At 37.4% G+C, this 18,453-nt stretch overlaps 1 protein-coding gene across 4 annotated transcripts in view; it reads left to right on the top strand.

Annotated features, from left to right (window-relative positions):
* The first annotated feature begins 444 nt into the window (after positions 1-444).
* Positions 445-18,453, top strand: part of LOC106056291 (insulin receptor substrate 1-like) — a 34,860-nt gene continuing 16,851 nt past the window's right edge. For 3 of the 4 annotated variants that reach the window (XM_013212969.2, XM_013212968.2, XM_013212967.2), the window contains exons 1-3: positions 445-637; positions 3,569-3,737; positions 4,290-4,599. In XM_013212969.2, coding sequence (XP_013068423.2) covers positions 3,618-3,737; positions 4,290-4,599 — 430 coding nt within the window. In that variant the 5' untranslated portion in view covers positions 445-637; positions 3,569-3,617. The remainder of the gene's footprint in view (positions 638-3,568; positions 3,738-4,289; positions 4,600-18,453) is intronic. The other variant, XM_056014973.1, reaches the window with a different exon arrangement.

Below are 18,453 nucleotides of genomic sequence, written 5' to 3'. Positions count from 1 at the left end.
TTCATTGAAAAGTAAGGCAGGTGGTTGAAAGCGGCACTGTCCCAGGGAGACGTCACAGATGTCTGGTCACATTAGAGACTTAGGCTAACCATGGGCTAAACGTTGAAGTTACATAAAGATGTCCATAATTTCAATGGCGAATATCACTCTCATAGGGTGACACGCTGACAGTGATCCAGTGTCACTTTGATCTATAATTAGACTCTTTACCCGTGACAGTGCTCGAATTATATTAGTTAATTTTTTTTTTTCAGTATTTATAAAAAAATATTTGTCCAACATGAAAATTAAAAAATATAAAAAGGACCTAGATTTTTCAAATCAACTCTTTTATTTGTCTTTCCCCACTTTTTTTTTTTTTTTGCGACATACAAAATTATATTATGTAATTATTCTAGTTCACAAACATGCCAGTATGCTGACTACAAAAAGACGCATGCGTACAACTTGTTTACAAGAGTTCGCGAGACCACGTGATTAGAAAAATGGCGATTACGGAAATTACCGTCCTTGAACATTTACTTTGTTTTTATCGAACTTAGAGCACTCTTTGACATTATTACGATTTGTGTGTTTTCTCGAGTTGGACATACTAATGGCAAAAAAGGGTTGTGTAGACGGAACATCTTTGTTTTTAGTAAGTGGACCTATGATTTAGATTTTTCAGGATAAACATTCAAGATGAGAGACGGCCATACTAATAGTAATAGAGTAGTATAGAGTATAGAGTTATAGAATATAGAGGCATAGGCAGAAATATAGTATAGTGTCTATATCACTTTTATTATTTTTTTTATTGATCACTTACCTATATAAATGATAATGTAATTATATTATTAATGACACCAAACAATACTAAGACTAAATTGACTAAATCTAAATTGTCTAAATAATTATAAATTAAATAAGATTACAAGTGTATTATTAGTCTTAGATTGTAACTAGTTACTAGATCTACTAACTAGAATCTATGAAATCTATGTCTAGATCTATATTGACTATATTATATATGATAGATCTAGACCTAGATTCTAGATCTAGATTATTCTAGATCTACTAAAACTAATATTAGTAATATAGCCTATTTCTATATTATAGGTATAGATCTGAATTGGATATGTATAAGTACTTAGTACTATAAGTATTAATATCAGGTGACCGAGCCTCGCTCGGATGAATAATTTGTTAAGGAAGGATATATACCCGAAGTCATTTTGAGAATATTTTTGTACCAGGTGGCCGAACCTCGCTCTGTTAAATAATTTCGGAAGGTTATATACCCGAAGTCATTTTGGGAATATTCTTGTAATTACGAAAATGAACGATCGGATAAAGACTACTAATCTGAAGAGTTGTTTTAGTGTTCTGTTAGTTCTAATTGTAGGCCTAATTGTACATGTCGATTAAATTTAAAGTCTTTTAAGTCCTCCTACAGTCTAGACAAACTACAGCTCACGTCCGTCTTATAGTTTTACAATCTATCTTTTGCGTAAAACTATTGTAGGCTTACTATTATTGGCTTGGAAGAAAGTCTTTGCAATGTAACTTCTCTACGTTATAGGGTAAAACATGCACTTAGTGACAAAGTAAAATGGCGCATTTTTTCTTATTAGACTTAAATCATGGCATTAGTTTTCTAAAGAAACGTTTCCGTGGGGCACCTCTGTTACGCCAAACAATATGCTCGTTACCCATACGGGATACGTGCCCTGCCCAGCCTGACAGTCGGACTATAGGAAGTTCATACCGGCTTTTGCCATCCATCCATCCTTGTGGTACTATGGCCTGCTTTTACACATCCATCCATTCAGATCTCTCCTGGCCCTAACTCCAAGCTTTTTACCGAGGTTTATAGTTAAATCTTTTGGTCTCAAATGTGTATCCGCGGCCTTTGTATAGAGGGAATTCTTTAAGTCCGACAGTTACGCTGGACAGAGCAGTATCCTATATGGGAGACGAATCTTAGACGAACGCATGCCAAAGGCAGTGTTTTTTTTGGTGAGCTAAAAAGTGGTTGACGTAACACCGAAACCCTTAAAAGACCAGCTTATGGCGCAAACTTGACTTAGCTGACATAGAAGAGAGCACATGGTTGCATGCAACCTCAGAACGAGACAGCTGGAGGTCACCAGCAAAATAAACAACAAAGTAAAAGGTATCTACACCGCTCTACACAATTAAAGTGTAAACAACTTATTAAGCACTTAAAACACAATAACTAATCATATATCGGCACATTTAATTTCATTACTTTTCTTTCATAGTTCTATAATAAATCAATCTACATTAAGATGGTGCGCAAATGTTTCATTAGGTCTATTGATTCTTTAGAACTCGTTATTGTTTGCAAAGAAATATTTTAGTGTACTGCGGTAAGCCTAGTGACGTAAGCAGCGTTTTTCCCGTTTACGTCATGGAAAATTTTCATTCATAAAACATTCTAGCCAAAACTAATTTTTCGATAATGAGGCATTTTCAAACCGATATAACGGTCGACCTCGAGTTTTCCCGATGTGGCCAATGAGTTGAGAATTTTTTTCTCACTATTATGCACATACCATGAACTTTTAAAGAAAATCGTTAGAGCCGTTTTCGAAATAAAATTTATATATATATATAAATATAAATATATATACATACATACATACATACATACAAGAATTGCTCGCTTAAGAGTATAGGATTAATAAGTATAACAAAAATAAGACTAAGTGAGTAACTTAGTAAAAGTAAGTCAGATGTGAGATGTCAGATGATCATCATGATCAGATCTATTCTAGAATCTACATAACTTTAACTTCATAACTGACATATTGACATAACATGATATTTGATAATATTTTTAATGATAACTCATTAACTGATTTAAATAAAGTTAAGACTTAAGTCAGACTAAGACTTAGACTTAAGTCTAAGAATCTTAGTCGACTAAGTCCTAAGCCTAAGTAGTTACATTAAATGAGAAATGAGTGATGATATGACTACAGTACTATCATTATTATAACTATAGGTATGGTCTATGGTCTAGTGACTAGAGTGTCACTAGAGCGTAGACAGTTATGATAGTACTGTAGTCATATATAATAGTAATAATAGATAATTATTTTAATAGACTATAGAGTCTATGCTCTATGCTAGATCTATAAAAAAATAAAACTATGTACATGACAGAATATAGTCTACTCACTCTACTCTCTGTGTAAATTCTAGACTGTTTACTATGAATTTTGCTTGATCCATATGAATATCTTCATTTTTAATTATTCTAAAGAACTATTCTACAATTCATACAAATCTATTTGCTTATTATATTAAACTAACTTTAGACAGACATTACTAATACTAGTATCATTGTTAGTACTATAGTACTATAATACAACTAGTTGCGGTGTTAGCACAGTGTTTGATTGCTCTAAAATAGTATTTTGTTTCTTTCTAAATAAAGATAATTAATTATAAAATATTATTATCCAATATTTATGCACACACTCGTTGTGCAAAGATTTTTAATCTGTGTTGATAAAATTGATTTTGAAATGTGAATTGATATTTTAAATTTATTTTTTAGCCTTCTATTTTAAAGTGAATGACAAGCTTTATCAAGAAGGAAAGAATACATGTTCACCTTTGAGAAAATGGATTTTGATCAGCATAGTTTGAGAAGCAATACTTCTCACCGCAACTTCGAACGCCCTGGGTCGGATATCAAGAAAAAGGGGTACATGAAAAAAATGAAGGTATTTAGGTTTCTGTTAAATGTTACAAATATCACATGTACCTTTTTAATCTTAGAATTTCTTTGACATTTCATTCACATGCATTTCCAGAAATAAATGTCATCGTTATTTAAACTAATTAAAATACACATTTTTAACAAATTAGTTGAAAAGGAGTCTCTGTGTTCATTGGAGATTGTTGCTCATGGAGAATTCAGGATATGTTTCTAGTAAAAAGAATATATAGATATATACTTTATTTTTTTTTAATAGATAAATAAAAAAGATCTCACTTTATGAAATTTTTATATATGACCAAATCATTCTGGTAAATAAAAAAAATGTGGGTTTGATTTATTGATCCTGCAATACTTGGAAGGGGCTTTGGTTTTATTCATTGATCCTGCAATACTTGGAAGGAGCTTGGGTTTTTGGGAAGAGTTAGAAAATACCAAAAGCTTTTGTAATGAAAGAGGTATCAAAAAAAGTTTGACATGATATCAACTGCAAACACATACATACATTATTATTATTAATATTTTCAATACCATAAAAAAAAATTTTCCTTTACAGACCATGAAGAAAAAATTTTTTGTCTTGCGGTCCACAAGCTCCAGTGGACCTGCCAGGCTGGAGTATTATGACTCGGAGAAGAAGTTTAACTCTGGTACATCCGCCAAACACCCCATCCACCTCCACACTTGCTTCAATATCAATAAGAAGTCAGACTCAAAACATGGAAAGTGGGGTATTGTGCTCTACAGCAAAGATGAGTGCTTCACAGTCCTAACAGAATCAGAGACTGAGCAGAATAGCTGGCTGGAGCTAATGTTGGAATACCAGAGCGAGTATCTGCCTTGCGGAGATGTTCGTGACCATTATGGTAAGTTTTTTAGTTTAAAATTCAGTTTCAAAGGTGACATTTTGCTTTTTTTACAAAGCTTATATCAACTCCTGTTTGTAAAAAGTGTGTTTATGTTATTTCTCCCACACCCATTCTTAGATCAAGTTGAAACTTTGCACACTAATTCATTGGCTTAGAAAATAAATGAGTCAATAAAAAAAAATAATTAATTAGTCAATTGATTGATGGTTATTGTTTGACACCCACAAGGGAAATAGGTTCTTCAGTATTCACATATATGGCTAAATTTGTAATGCTATTGCTGCCACACACATTCTCCAATCAAGTTGATACTTTAAACAATAATTTATTATACCTAACAGAACATCAATCAATAAAAAAAACAACCAATTAGTTAATTAATTTATGGTAATTAATTATTATCAAATAAGGGAAATAACTTTTACATTATTGATATATATTGTGCCCAGGGTGGAGTTCTCCTGCCCCCCCCCCCCCCTCATTTTTTAAAATAAATTATATTTGGCTTGTCTTCCCCCCCCCCCCCCTATGTTGCATATCAGATAAACAATGTCATTACTTTTAAGTCTACTGAACTAGAATCGAATTGTACCTTGGACAACAGTGTCAGAATTGTGTATAGCTAGTTCAATGATTAGAAACCCTTACAATACTGTCTCCTTTAAAGCACCCATTTGAAACTTTGGTAGAAATCAGTTCAGACATGTGCCTTCATGTTCCATATCTTCTAAAAAGGATTAATGAGTTAAATAGTTTAGAAAAGGAACATATTAACATACTTTATTTCACTGCTCTAGATTTGTGTTCCTAAAAAGGGGGAGGGGAATGAGTTTAAGAAGTCTTTTAAGGTGTAACTTTATTAGCTTCTGGTTTCCATCAGTATTACAAATGATAAGTCTTGACCATAAAAATCATAAATCTTGATCATTTTTTCTACATTCAGTCATGTTGACATACAGAGGGCATTCCATTTTACTCCCCACTCCCCTCTCCCATGGGTTAGCTGTAAGTCTTAAAGATGGTGCTACAGTGTGCTTCTTTGTAACCCTTTTGAATGTCAAATAATGGGGAATTTTACTTCACATATCCCATAGTTCTTTAGTTAATGTAGACTCTTATAAAAGTCTAAAAAATATCCATCCGAAGTGCTTCCCATTGTTAAGCTTTGCCATCCAGGGTGCTTCCCATTGTTAAGCTTTGCCATCCAGGGTGCTTCCCATTGTTAAGCTTTTGCCATCCAGGGTGCTTCCCATTGTTAAGCTTTGCATCCAGGGTGCTTCCCATTGTTAAGCTTTGCCATCCAGGGTGCTTCTTATTGTTAAGCTTTGCTATCCATGGTGCTTCCCATTGTTAAGCTTTGCCATCCAGCGTGCTTCCAATTGTTAAGCTTTGCCATCCAGGATGCTTCCCATTGTTAAGTTTTGCCATCCAGGGTGCTTCCCATTGCTAAGCTTTGCTATCCATGGTGCTTCCCATTGTTAAGCTTTGCCATCCAGGATGCTTCCCATTGTTAAGTTTTGCCATCCAGGGTGCTTCCCATTGTTAAGCTTTGCCGTCCATGGTGCTTCCCATTGTTAAGCTTTGCCATCCAGGGTGCTTCCAATTGTTAAGCTTTGCCATCCAGGATGCTTCCTATTGTTAAACTTTGTCATCCATGGTGCTTCCCATTGTTACACTTAGCTGACCAGAGTGCTTCTTATTGTTAAACCTAACTGTCCCAAGTGCTTTCCATTGTTAACACGTAACCACTACATAATGCTTCCTATTATTAAAGAGAGCTGTCTGGAGTGCTTTCTTTTGTTAAACTAAGCTGTTAGATTGCTCCATCGCGTCCCTTCTCTTGATACATTTGCTGCATAACGAAAAACTAAAGTCTATATAAAGTTGAGTTCTTATTGTTTCGAAATGAAATCTTTCTTCCTTGAATGATGACACTTTCATTACTTTTGGAGATGCAGATGTTCTCTGTTCTGAATGTTCAAGATAAAAACAACTGACTAACACATCATTACTCTTCGTATGTGCGTCATAACAGCTGAACTCAAAGAGTCCGAGAATCAGGTCTATCTGCTTCTGATTTCCGGAGCCTTAAAAAGCTGTTTGCATCTACTGGACGCTGACATTTTCTTGTATTATCTGGCGCCAGCTGCGCTCCGCTTGTTTTCCAACTGTGCACATCGCGCCCTCTTGCCCCCCTGGTGAATACTACTGTGTTGTGGTGTAATCATCTCGCTGTTGTGATCTTAGAAAAAAAATCAATCCGTCAAAGCGGATTCCGGCTTTTCTCACTCGTAGCCTAGCTCTTGGCTGGCCCTTTTACATAGGGGGGAGAATCGCCTTTGAAAATGACGTCACATGTTTTTCTGGGTCGTGTTGGTATCGAATGTTCATTGGTGGTAACGTAGTTGAAGTCGATTACCCCTTGACATGACAGATGCTGTGAACGAGTACACGGCTTTCAATAATCAAATAGCTGTTAAACACGCTTCGATTGCGGAATTCATATAGCGTACCCATCATCTTCAGAAACTCATGGGTTTTTTAAAATAGTTTTTTTATTGACCCTCGCCTGGGGAGAAAAAAATTTACCACCTATTTTATCTACGTTGATTTCGCCTTCATAACAGTTGAAATGATCGATGCAGGAATTTGTGTAATCAACTTATGCTTAGTCATCAGTTTCTCCTCCTCAGTATTTTGTTTGTTAACTTTCACTAATGTTGTTTACTCATCTTTTAGAAAGCTAACAATCGGATCTCGAAGGACTTAATAACACCTGATTGGAACTGATTGTTAGTGATTGTGTATGGATGTGTATTTTTTGTGTTTGTGATATATATGGATGTGTGTGTATTTGTAATCGTAGCTCTTGTGCCTACAAATTTTGCTCGCAGCTTAGGCTCGAATAGAAAGGACTGTTTGATTGCCTAACCGTTAACTGTCTAGAATTTCACAATTGAAATCTTATTTACTAGAATTTATATTGAGTGTGTATGGGGAAAGTTTAAGTGTGTATGTTGGGGGGGGGGTAATTGCAACTGGCACTTCTGTGTAAGTGGTTGTCCCAATTGTTTAGCCAGTTTCATTGTTTCTGCGAGGAAGTGTTTATGTTGGTCTAGTTTCCCATATTTTTCTTCGCATTTCTATTTATATATCAATCGTAGCTAGTCCGGAAGACATCCGCCCACCAAGTGTGGATGAAAGAAATTGTGAAATTGCGTCATCAAAATAGACGTCAGAGTTGTTTGCTTGGTTGTTGCACGTGGGTTGGCAAAAATTGTCAACGTAATGTTGGTGTGACACGCAGACTTTGTGTGGTGTGAAATGAACATCATTTTTCAAACGACTTCTATATCAGTACATGGGGAACAGTTGAAGCAGCGTGATCATGGAAAACGAGGTTTTGCTCTTCTGTGGTCACGAAGAAGCATGGCTAGTCAAACCAATCAGCAGGTAGATTTTGATACTTGTGACAAAAGAAAGAAACATGTCTTAGTGTCACGTGACATTGTGGCGCCAACAGGTTCATGACATGTTTGGAATTTGGATGTGAAACCCTTGTATGACAAAAAAAATGAGGATCTTTGTAGCACACAAGAATGAGGAACTTTGTAGCACACAAGAATGAGGAACTTTGTTGCACACAAGAATGAGGAACTTTGTTGCACACAAGAATGAGGAACTTTCGACTTGTTTGGAAATATATATTTTTTTTTTTTGATCAGTCATGGAGCATTATGGATACAGATTTAATTAATGCTCGGGGAAAATATGTAGTGACACTATCTAGGCCAGAAGGATTGTATTTCTGGATATAGATACTTAACAAATCTGCATGGATGCTGTTCCTAGAACAACTGGATACTAGATCTATTACATAAGAAGTGGTATGTGCATACTCTTTACAAACAAGAAATGTAAAAACCAAAATAGCCCTTGCACCTATTTCATTCATGGTAAAGGTGATGATGAAAGTGTGGAAGAGATCTACCATGTTTGTATGTATGCTCATATAATATGCTCTGTTTCAATGAAAACACTTACTTTTAGAAGACCTAAGGTATTTTTAAAGTTTAGTCATATCGTGAGGTCTTCAGGGCTTATAAAGACCTACATGCAGAGAACAGTACCAGGAATAAGAAAGAGACAGTCAGAGAAAGTGATGGAAAGACAACAGTAAAGAATGGACGAAAGTGTCTTTAAAAAAAAAGACGGTGGACAGGTCATGTGTGGTGCCCCAACAGACTAAGAGATAGATGAAGGTGAAAGTATTTCTACACGTATTTTGACTAAAAAAAAAAACAACCTCTAATAGCGCCTTTTTTGTCCACCTAGGGCGGGGTAGCGCTAAAATAAGCTTTAGACACTAAGTTATAAAAGTTTTGGTAAAATGATCGAGTGTGTCCTTCATCATTTATTCGGCTCTTCGATCTCTATGAAGTGTAGCGTCTAGGGCTGCATGTGCAGTAGTCAGGTAATCTTTGTAACAGTTTGTATGAAGCATCAGTATGATAAAGTTGTGGTGTGCAGAGAACCAAGTCGACAGTAGAACCATCATTGTTCATTGCCAGACACGAGGGAAATAACACTTGGGATGACATGCTGCATGGAAGTCTAGTCTATATGTTTGCTGAGATGGCGTTTTGATAACCCGCCCCAGTTTTTCCTTTTGCCACTACTCATTTATCTTGTGCTCAGTGACACCTGTTACGTTTGTGACGTGAACTAGATCGAGTTACACTTTGCAATAAGCTCATCGGAGTCCAGAAAAAAGTGTGCTAATGACAGTGCTCTTCAATCATGTGTGTAATCCGTTATTGCTAGTGCATTGCGATGAGCACACACCATTGTTATAATGGAATCGGAGGGTTAAGACTTCTTGGTGTTTTCAGAAAGTAAAATCTGATGGTCCAAAGTTTGCCAGAGATATTTGTTTAAGGGAAAGAAATGAAAGATATTTATTCATTAAGTAGAAATTATGAAATGCTATAACACTAAATATCAAGCAGTAATACACATTAAAATCCAAAATAAGATAAGATAATTTTATTGATCCAATCAAATGGAAATTCAGTTTGACTACAATTGACAACCTCAGCGTAACTACTTTACAAAAACAATATGGATAAAAAATTCGAACAACGTTCACTCACGAAACACATACACATTCACAACCAGCGCTTTATGAGTTTGACTTCTATGTACTTCTCGATGTACTTTTGTTACCTTGGCTCCATCATATCCAACAACACTCTACTGGATAAAGACATAAACAACAGGATAGCCAAGGCAATGGCCACCATGTCACGGTTGCAGAAAAGAGTCTGGGACAACATATTGCTGACTAGCAGGACTAAAGCCCTAGTCTACCGGACCTGTGTGTTGAGCACCTTGCTGTACGGAAGTGAAACATGGTCAACCTACTCATGGCAGGAAAAAAAGCTGAATGTCTTCCACCTCCGATGCCTAAGGCGGATCTTTAAAATAAGGTGGCAAGATAAGATAACAAATGAGGAAGTGCTACATAGAGCAGGATGCCAGGACATCCGCTCTGTTATCAGCAGCAGACGCCTTGGCTGGCTTGGCCACGTTCGTAGAATGCCAGTAGGTCGACTTCCACAGGACATCCTGTATGGCGATCTAATTGAAGGCAGGAGAGCCGCTGGTCGCCCACTTTTACGTTATACGGATGTATGCAAACGCGACATGAAGCTCTTCAAAATCGACACTGGCAACTGGGAAGAGGTGGCACTGGACAGATCCACATGGAGAGAGAGCATAAAGGAAGGGTCACAGATTGCAGATGTCATACACAACAGAAGCAGAAAGAAGGGTGAAAATGCAATGGCGCCTGGTGATTTTATATGCCCAACCTGTGATCGCAGCTGTGTATCAAGGATTGGCCTCTTTAGTCACACAAGAAGTTGCAAAGGGAAAAGATCGTCTCGCGAGACGTAAAATGCCACAGACTTCTCGATGACGACAGCTGATCTTGTAACAATCTGACCGATAGTGGGATAAAGGAGTTTTTAAATCTTTCTGTTTTAGTCCTAATGGAAAGGAGACAACCACTTCGTTCAGATCTTATGAAACAGTGGTTTAATAGGTGCAGGTTGTCTTTAAGAATCGTGAGTGTTTTGGAAATGCGTCTTTCTTAAAAATGCTCTTCAAGAGATCAAACATAAAATCACAATAGAAGACTTAACATGAAGATTACAACGTATTGACTGAGGATCGATGTGTGCTGGCTACCGAAGAGATGGTCTCTGTGGTCCTGCTAAGTGAAGTCAGTCTTTAAATTGGCTGTCTTCTCTTTCCTTCTACCCCCCCCCTCCCCAAACCGCCACTACATTTGTAGAACTAATCAGGGTCTACCTCTCCTTTTTGATTCATCCAATGACCGAAACCCCATTAAAGAGATGGCGAATTCTAATATATTTTCAATTCATTCATTAAACATTCTAAAATTAAAAACAATTTTTCCACACAAAATATTCTATAATATAAGAAGATTTCGTCAGTTGTGCGATAGCACTTTTATACCACAAAAGTGTATTGTAGCCTGAATAGCTGAACGATGCTGCAATGCGATACCGTTATATTCTCTGTGCGATACCACATCAGTATAAATTATTGGGCACTTTAAGCCATACCACCCATCTACCCAGAAACTTCCTTATGAGAATCTAAATTCTATTCTATTTCAATTCATACATTAGCAATTATTAACAAATGCACAAAATATTTGAGCTAGACTTTTCCGGATTTTCGATACCACAATAGTATTAATACTTGTAGCATAAATAGCTATAGCGATAACAATGTAGTATAAAAAGCTATGTGGTGCCACAGTAGTATAAATAGCGATAACAATGTGGTATAAATAGCTATGTGGTGCCACAGTAGTATAAATAGCGATAACAATGTGGTATAAATAGCTATGTGGTGCCACAGTAGTATAAATAGCGATAACAATGTGGTATAAATAGCTATGTGGTGCTACAGTAGTATAAATAGCGATAACAATGTGGTATAAATAGCTATGTGGTGCTACAGTAGTATAAATAGCTGCGTGTCGCCATTCAATGTCCTGAAATTGAGAACAGCGGGGCCAGCAACAACCAGCTTTATAACAAACATGGGAGAAAAACATCCGAGCTGTTAGAAATGTCAAGGTCACTCTCGGCCTGGATGCGGTTGAAATGGGGGGGGGGGGGGGTTGATCCGCACAAACACATGACGGGCGCATGGACCCACTGTGTTTGTTTATGAATTAGTCTAGTCTAGTTACCAGACAGTTCTTTTTTTTTTTTGTTGGTTTCTATTTGGACCTAAAACTCGGCTGCCCGTTGCAGGAATCTTCCTTCCCCCCCCCCCCCCTCCCTCTCGATCTTTCCATAAACGATAGAGTGACACCAATCGGAGATTTATTGATAGAATGGAAATCTCGACAGTAATAATGGCCAGAGAAGACACGTGGGGGGGGGGGTGAGGGAGTAACTCTGTCAGGTCTTGTAACTGAAGCAGGATGTTTGTTTTTATAAATAACATTTTGTTTTATGACTTCGTGTGTCCTCGTATTTCTCCGTTCTTTACCTGTAGGGAAAAAAAAACACTACTTCAGCTATTTTTAGTTTTTTTTTTTTTTTTTTTAAAGGATAGGAAACATAACTGTAAAGAAGCTGGTGTGCTAAGCTGTAATGCTACTAAAATCAAATTGGTAAAAATATACGAGTGCAGCAAAGGTAGAAGGGCAACTGTATGTATCTCAGGACACACTGCTACAGACGTAGTTCTTGTGTGTGAACAGAGTCGTTTAATTTCTAAGTGCACCTGGAAGGTCTTGCTAAGGTCTAGTTCTAAATGCACTCTTAGTGGTTGTCTGCTGGTGGGGCATGCGCTTTGGATTGTCGTCGCGGTGCTCCCGAGTTCGAACCCTCATTGCTGTTGCCCCGCCCCTTCCTCCCTCCTGCAGTAGGCTTGGGGTTTAGACATAGTAGTCATCATTTCTGCATTTGCTTGAATTGTCATATGGATGTCCCCCCCCCCCCCCCCACCCACCGACAAAAATCAATCCTTTATACTTTATACCATTCATCTTAATTATTGTAGTTTTTTGTCTTGCTTAAAACTATGCACTTTTGAATTTATCATTAGCGTTGGGTTTTGTGTTTTTTTTTTCGTTTTATAACTGTATTGTCACGCTCCTGTAGTCGAATTCGTAATCTGTAAAAAAAAAAAAAGAAAAGTAAAAAATAAAAAAAATGTCTGTCTCTAAAATGGCTAGGTCATAGATCTAGTAGCTTTTCGCCCTGTCCATACATCGTCGTTAATTGGGAGCTCGTTAAATGACGTGCTATACGGAGATTTAAATTCTTGAGCTTTCCCCCTGAGTCGAGGGAGCTTGTACCACCACTATTGTGCAACAGATCGTCTTTTTGGGGGGAAAACGGCTCCCAGGTAGGGATTTGGGGGCCCTGGGGGGATTGACCTCTTTGGGGCCCCTTGCATTTTGACAATCGACATCATGACATGAGATAATGTACTTAATTAATATATAATCCTAGATTATAATAGGTACAGTATATCAGTAACATTAACAAGAAATAATCATTAAGACTTTTAATGAATAATAACGTTTATTAGAGAAATAATGCACAAGTGACAAATCTCAATTCATATCGCTTCACGTCGTGCTTTCTGTGCAGCAAAGGCATCTATAACATCATCTACATCGATAGTGTCTAGTATTTGTGATTCCACTGACATTAAAGCCATGCCAAGCCTTTCTTGCGTCATTGTGCTCCTGAGATAGTTTTTGGTTAACTTGAGCTTTGAGAATGGCTCTCACATGAAGCAATGGAAGTGGCATTATTCGAATGGATGTTACAAGGTTTGAGCACACGTCATTACCAGCTTCCTTAATATGTCAATTGGTGATTGTGGCACTGGTTTGTTGATGAAAAGTGATGTGCATCAATGACATCATTGAACAAGCGATTTGTTTGTATTTCATCAAACAGGAAAAGTAACACAGTTTTTCATCAGTGTTTCATCATCCATCGACTCCAAGAGGTGTCTTGGTTCAAGAAGACACCCAAAGGTGTCCACATGGTTTTCCACAAGCCTTTGGAATCTGTCCTTCATCTCCACATGAAGTCTGTCCAGCACTTCTGTTGCAACACATTTGAATTGCAGTTCTATTGACAGTCCTACACCAGAACCCAACTCCCCATCAAGTCTTTTCTTTCTTCTGGTTATTTTGATTACAGGAAATCCAAGCATTCACTACCTTCTTTTGCTCTTTCTATCAGTGATCAGTTTTTCAGTTTCTCATCATTTTGCAGAAAGCATGAAAGGGTTTTAATTTCTTCAGCAGCTTCCCATATGTGCAGTCCAGACTTTTTTACTTTCTTCTGAACTATATTGATTTGGCGCTGGAGATTTGACAAGAATTCCAGATAAGCAAAAATTTCATAACTTCCCATTGCATGAAGAAGATGCAGTGCACTGTTCATCTTTTTTTTTTTTTTTGGAAAAATAAGCTACCCTTTAACAGAATTTTTGCTCGCAGTTCTTCAGATAAAATTCCAGGCTGGATATATATCCGAAGTATTTGTACTTAATTACAGCTTCTTCCACTTCTGGAGAAAGTGATTTTGGAAGACTGGACATCATCTGCATCAATTACTTCAGATATTTTCTCTGACTGTGGTAACCCTGGAGTCTCTTCACAACTACTTCTCACATCAAAACACATTTTCTCTTCTTCGACTGCTGTATCTTTGTAGGAATCATCTAAATAGCGATACTTGTATTCGACACTTTATTGTCTCCCATGTTTTCAGTGCTCTTATCGCGTTTCTTCTTAAATGATAAGGATGATGAAATAAACTACCCTATATAGCAAGTTACTTCCTGATAGGAACACGGCACTAGTCAGCGCTATGAAAGTTACTCCTTGAAATTGAAAGTGACCTCGCACCACGGAAATAGTCATACATACATGTGTGGCATACATACGACAGGATCACTCGCTTATTTAACAACGTGAAAAGCGAGATTACATGACGGTGACGTAATATTTAATTTATTTAAAAACAAATTTCGGACACTCAGTTGGGGTCCCCCTCAAGTGGGGGAGCGGGAGGATCATCAAATTCTCTCCCCTCCTCCCCTACACTAGCTACGCCACTGACGGCTCCCGTGAGTAAAGGCGGATGTGTCCAGAGGTGGCTCGCTGGCAAAGCATGGTACCTACTACGCAGTCAATCAGACAGCCCTGACATGAATTTAATAATAGACTAATTAAACTTTCAATAATAGGATGTATGGATATTTATAGAACCCAACACATACACACAGCTTTAAGTAAGCGTCTAAACATGTCATGTCGCGAAAACAATCTTTTCTCAGACACTCTCGGTGTGGCATACACACGAATGGACGTCATTCACTAGTCGTAAACAAACAATATTTAGCCACGCGATTCTCTATTTCTTCTATAAAAATTACGATCGTATTTTAAGACACAGTGGCTATCACGTGATTGTTTTTTCCCCCGTTGTTTATCAATATTATCACGTGACTAAATATTGTTTGTTTACGAATGGTGAATGAGGTCCGTTGTATCTACCTAAGGACAGGTAATCACTTTGCTGCTTTCACTAACATTGTTCCGTCTGCAGTACAAACACAAAACTTTATCGTGTGCCCTTTGTACTGCAGACTCTGGGTTTGGACTTTTTACATTTCATTTTGACCTTTTTCCCATTTGTATTCAAGGGGCACGTTGATTAGAATCGTTTGGGGGCAAACTGTGGGAAGGTGTAGGTCAACATTGTAGCCATGCTTAAACTATCACTGTACTCTTCCTTAATTGACCTGACATCAAGGCAGTGTGAAGGACAGGCCGGACGTGTTGACGTCAGTAAACCTAGGTCTGGCAGTGCTGCGTAGTTTTATGGGAAAATATAAGAACACACACACACACACACAAGAGGGCTGGACATGAAGTGAACACTCGTGGAGGCACTACAGGAATGTATTGGCGTGACAGCAAAACAAAATAAGTTTTAAACTGGTTTCGTTTTCCGTTTAAAGATAAATGTGTGCTAAAACAAATGAGAAAAATAAATGAATGTTAAAAATGTAGCTTGCAAACTTGTACGAAACAAAAAAAAAGTGTTTAAAATTTTTTTACAGTAATCAATTTGAATTATTCCTAAACAATTCAAGTAGCTGAGCAGAACAATCTAGTCTCGCGAACTTTTAATTTAGACACACACACATTGTTTAGACAGTAAACTGATTCATTTTCCTGATTAATTTCCTTTGTGCTGTACCAATGGTGTGTGCACGTGCTGTCTCGTTTGAAAGTGAAAATGACCGAGGCTTGTCTAAATCTAATGGGGTGGACCCAACGCAATGTTATTGATGGATCAGTTGAGCTAGAAATAACCACTGCATGCTTCATTTCAATTAGGTTGCATTGTTTTTTCAATGACGACCTAATGCTAATGGCGCTATTTTGGGTGTATTAGCAACTGTGACGTGATGCTTGTTTACTTGCAAACCGACAATCAAGGTCAAGTCCCCATGTAACAAATGTACTTCCTGAATTGGAAGAGCGTATCACAACGAAACACGAAACAACAACCAACCAACCAATCTCTCCTTTATGATGCTGATGACAATTAGTAAGAGCTATTCATATTTGCTCATAATTACTAGTTTAAACAAGCAAAATACAAAAATCCTTTAAGCTCATCTAAGGGGAAAAACTCCACACTTTCAACAATCTCTCATGATGAAGTATTTTTTTAATGATGCGTGTATTGTCTACGCCAATGAATAATTGTGCAAGGTTTTACTTGATCCGAGAATGGGTGTGGGAGAAATTAAATTTTTGTTCAAACTTTTTACCAGAGTTGATCTATGCTTTGTTTAATAAAAAAAAAAGGAACACTTTTTCTCGCCCCAATTCCCCCCCCCCCTCCCTTTTCCGAAAGACAATTCTGGTGAAGTGAATCTATAAATGTATTGCTAGGTCTATCGATCCAGACTTACACTACACGGTCTTCTGACTGAACGTCTATCTATTTATTGAACTCTTTCATGAATCCATGCGGGAAATGCACGCTGACGTCCGTGTGTTCAAGATAATGTCTAGACCTCCTGGCCATATTTCATTTTAAACAAGTACAAAATCATAACAGTCAGACCAGAGTTTTCCCTGTGTGGCCAATTGGCTATTATTTTTTTCCCCCAAAGATGTACATAAACTGTCAAATTTCTAGGAAAATCTTTACAGCCATTTTTTAAATCCGTGTCCGCCCACCCACTCTTAACCCATGAAGAGTATGCAAGCTGAAAAGAGGAATTATCAAAATAAACGATAAACTACTAAGCGTTTTATGGGATTCGAACCTTGCACTAAATAACGGATATGCACTTGCGTTCGTGATGAGTTAGTCCTCATGGGTCAGTTAGTTAAAGACCTGTTTTTTGTTGTCTCTTTCAAAGCCGCTGGCCGCCCATTGACCCGAATACAGGACGTCGACCTGGTAGCCTTTGCAAGCCACTTGTTTACCTGGCCCCACCGAGACCAAACAACCAAAATATAGAACTCCACAAAGTTGACCTCCAAGGAAACGAGTTCACCGCACCGAGTGTCAAGTAGAGACTTGTGGCCCGTGGGTTTAGCGTTCATGAGGCCACAAGTTGCATAGCTACATACTAGTTACATCTCTAAAATACTGATTTGTTTTTTAGTAATATACAAATACATGTTGAATGCTAATTTTACACTTTTAACTATTCATCTTTTCAGCTTGCAAATTCTTCATGGGTTCAGAAATCCTGGGTGGGTGGGCACGATCTCGAAAAAGGTTCTAATGATTTTCCTAAAAATTTGACAGTTTATAAAAAAAAATTATTAGTTAATTGGAAACACATGGAAAAATTTGGTCTGACCTTAACTGTGTCTCAAATTATAATCATCTTAACCAAAAAAATAAAATAAAATTGGCTTGCGTATTTTTATTTGGGTCACAAGTACGTCAGCGGGTAATCTCGTATGTATTTTAAAGTACGTCAGCGGGTAATCTCGTATGTATTCTAAAGTACGTCAGCGGGTAATCTCGTATGTATTCTAAAGTACGTCAGCGGGTAATCTCGTATGTATTCTTAAGTACGTCAGCGGGTAATCTCGTATGTATTCTAAAGTACGTCAGCGGGTAATCTCGTATGTATTCTAAAGTACGTCAGCGGGTAATCTCATATGTATTCTAAAGTACGTCAGCGGGTAATCTCGTATGTATTCTAAAGTACGTCAGCGGGTAATCTCGTATGTATTCTAAAGTACGTCAGCGGGTAATCTCGTATGTATTTTAAAGTACGTCAGCTGGTAATCTCGTATGTATTTTAAAGTACGTCAGCGGGTAATCTCGTATGTATTCTAAAGTACGTCAGCGGGTAATCTCGTATGTATTCTAAAGTACGTCAGCGGGTAATCTCGTATGTATTTTAAAGTACGTCAGCGGGTAATCTCGTATGTATTTTAAAGTACGTCAGCGGGTAATCTCGTATGTATTTTAAAGTATGTCAGCGGGTAATCTCGTATGTATTTTAAAGTACGTCAGCGGGTAATCTCGTATGTATTCTACAGAGTTTAAAAAAAAATACGTTGAGGAACATTTGTGTGCACCTTTTGAGGTAGAATTCATGAGTTGGACAATATGCAAATGTTTATAATACTGCTTTTAAGTCTTTGAATCACTATAGAATTATATATTCAATATATTTATACATGGGAGTAATCAGTATTTATTTTTGTTGGGGTTGGGGTGG

Source organism: Biomphalaria glabrata, chromosome 17, assembly GCF_947242115.1.
Source record: "Biomphalaria glabrata chromosome 17, xgBioGlab47.1, whole genome shotgun sequence".
Taxonomy (NCBI): domain Eukaryota; kingdom Metazoa; phylum Mollusca; class Gastropoda; family Planorbidae; genus Biomphalaria; species Biomphalaria glabrata.
Note: the sequence above shows the minus strand (reverse complement) of the source record. Positions and strands in the feature narration are given on the sequence as shown.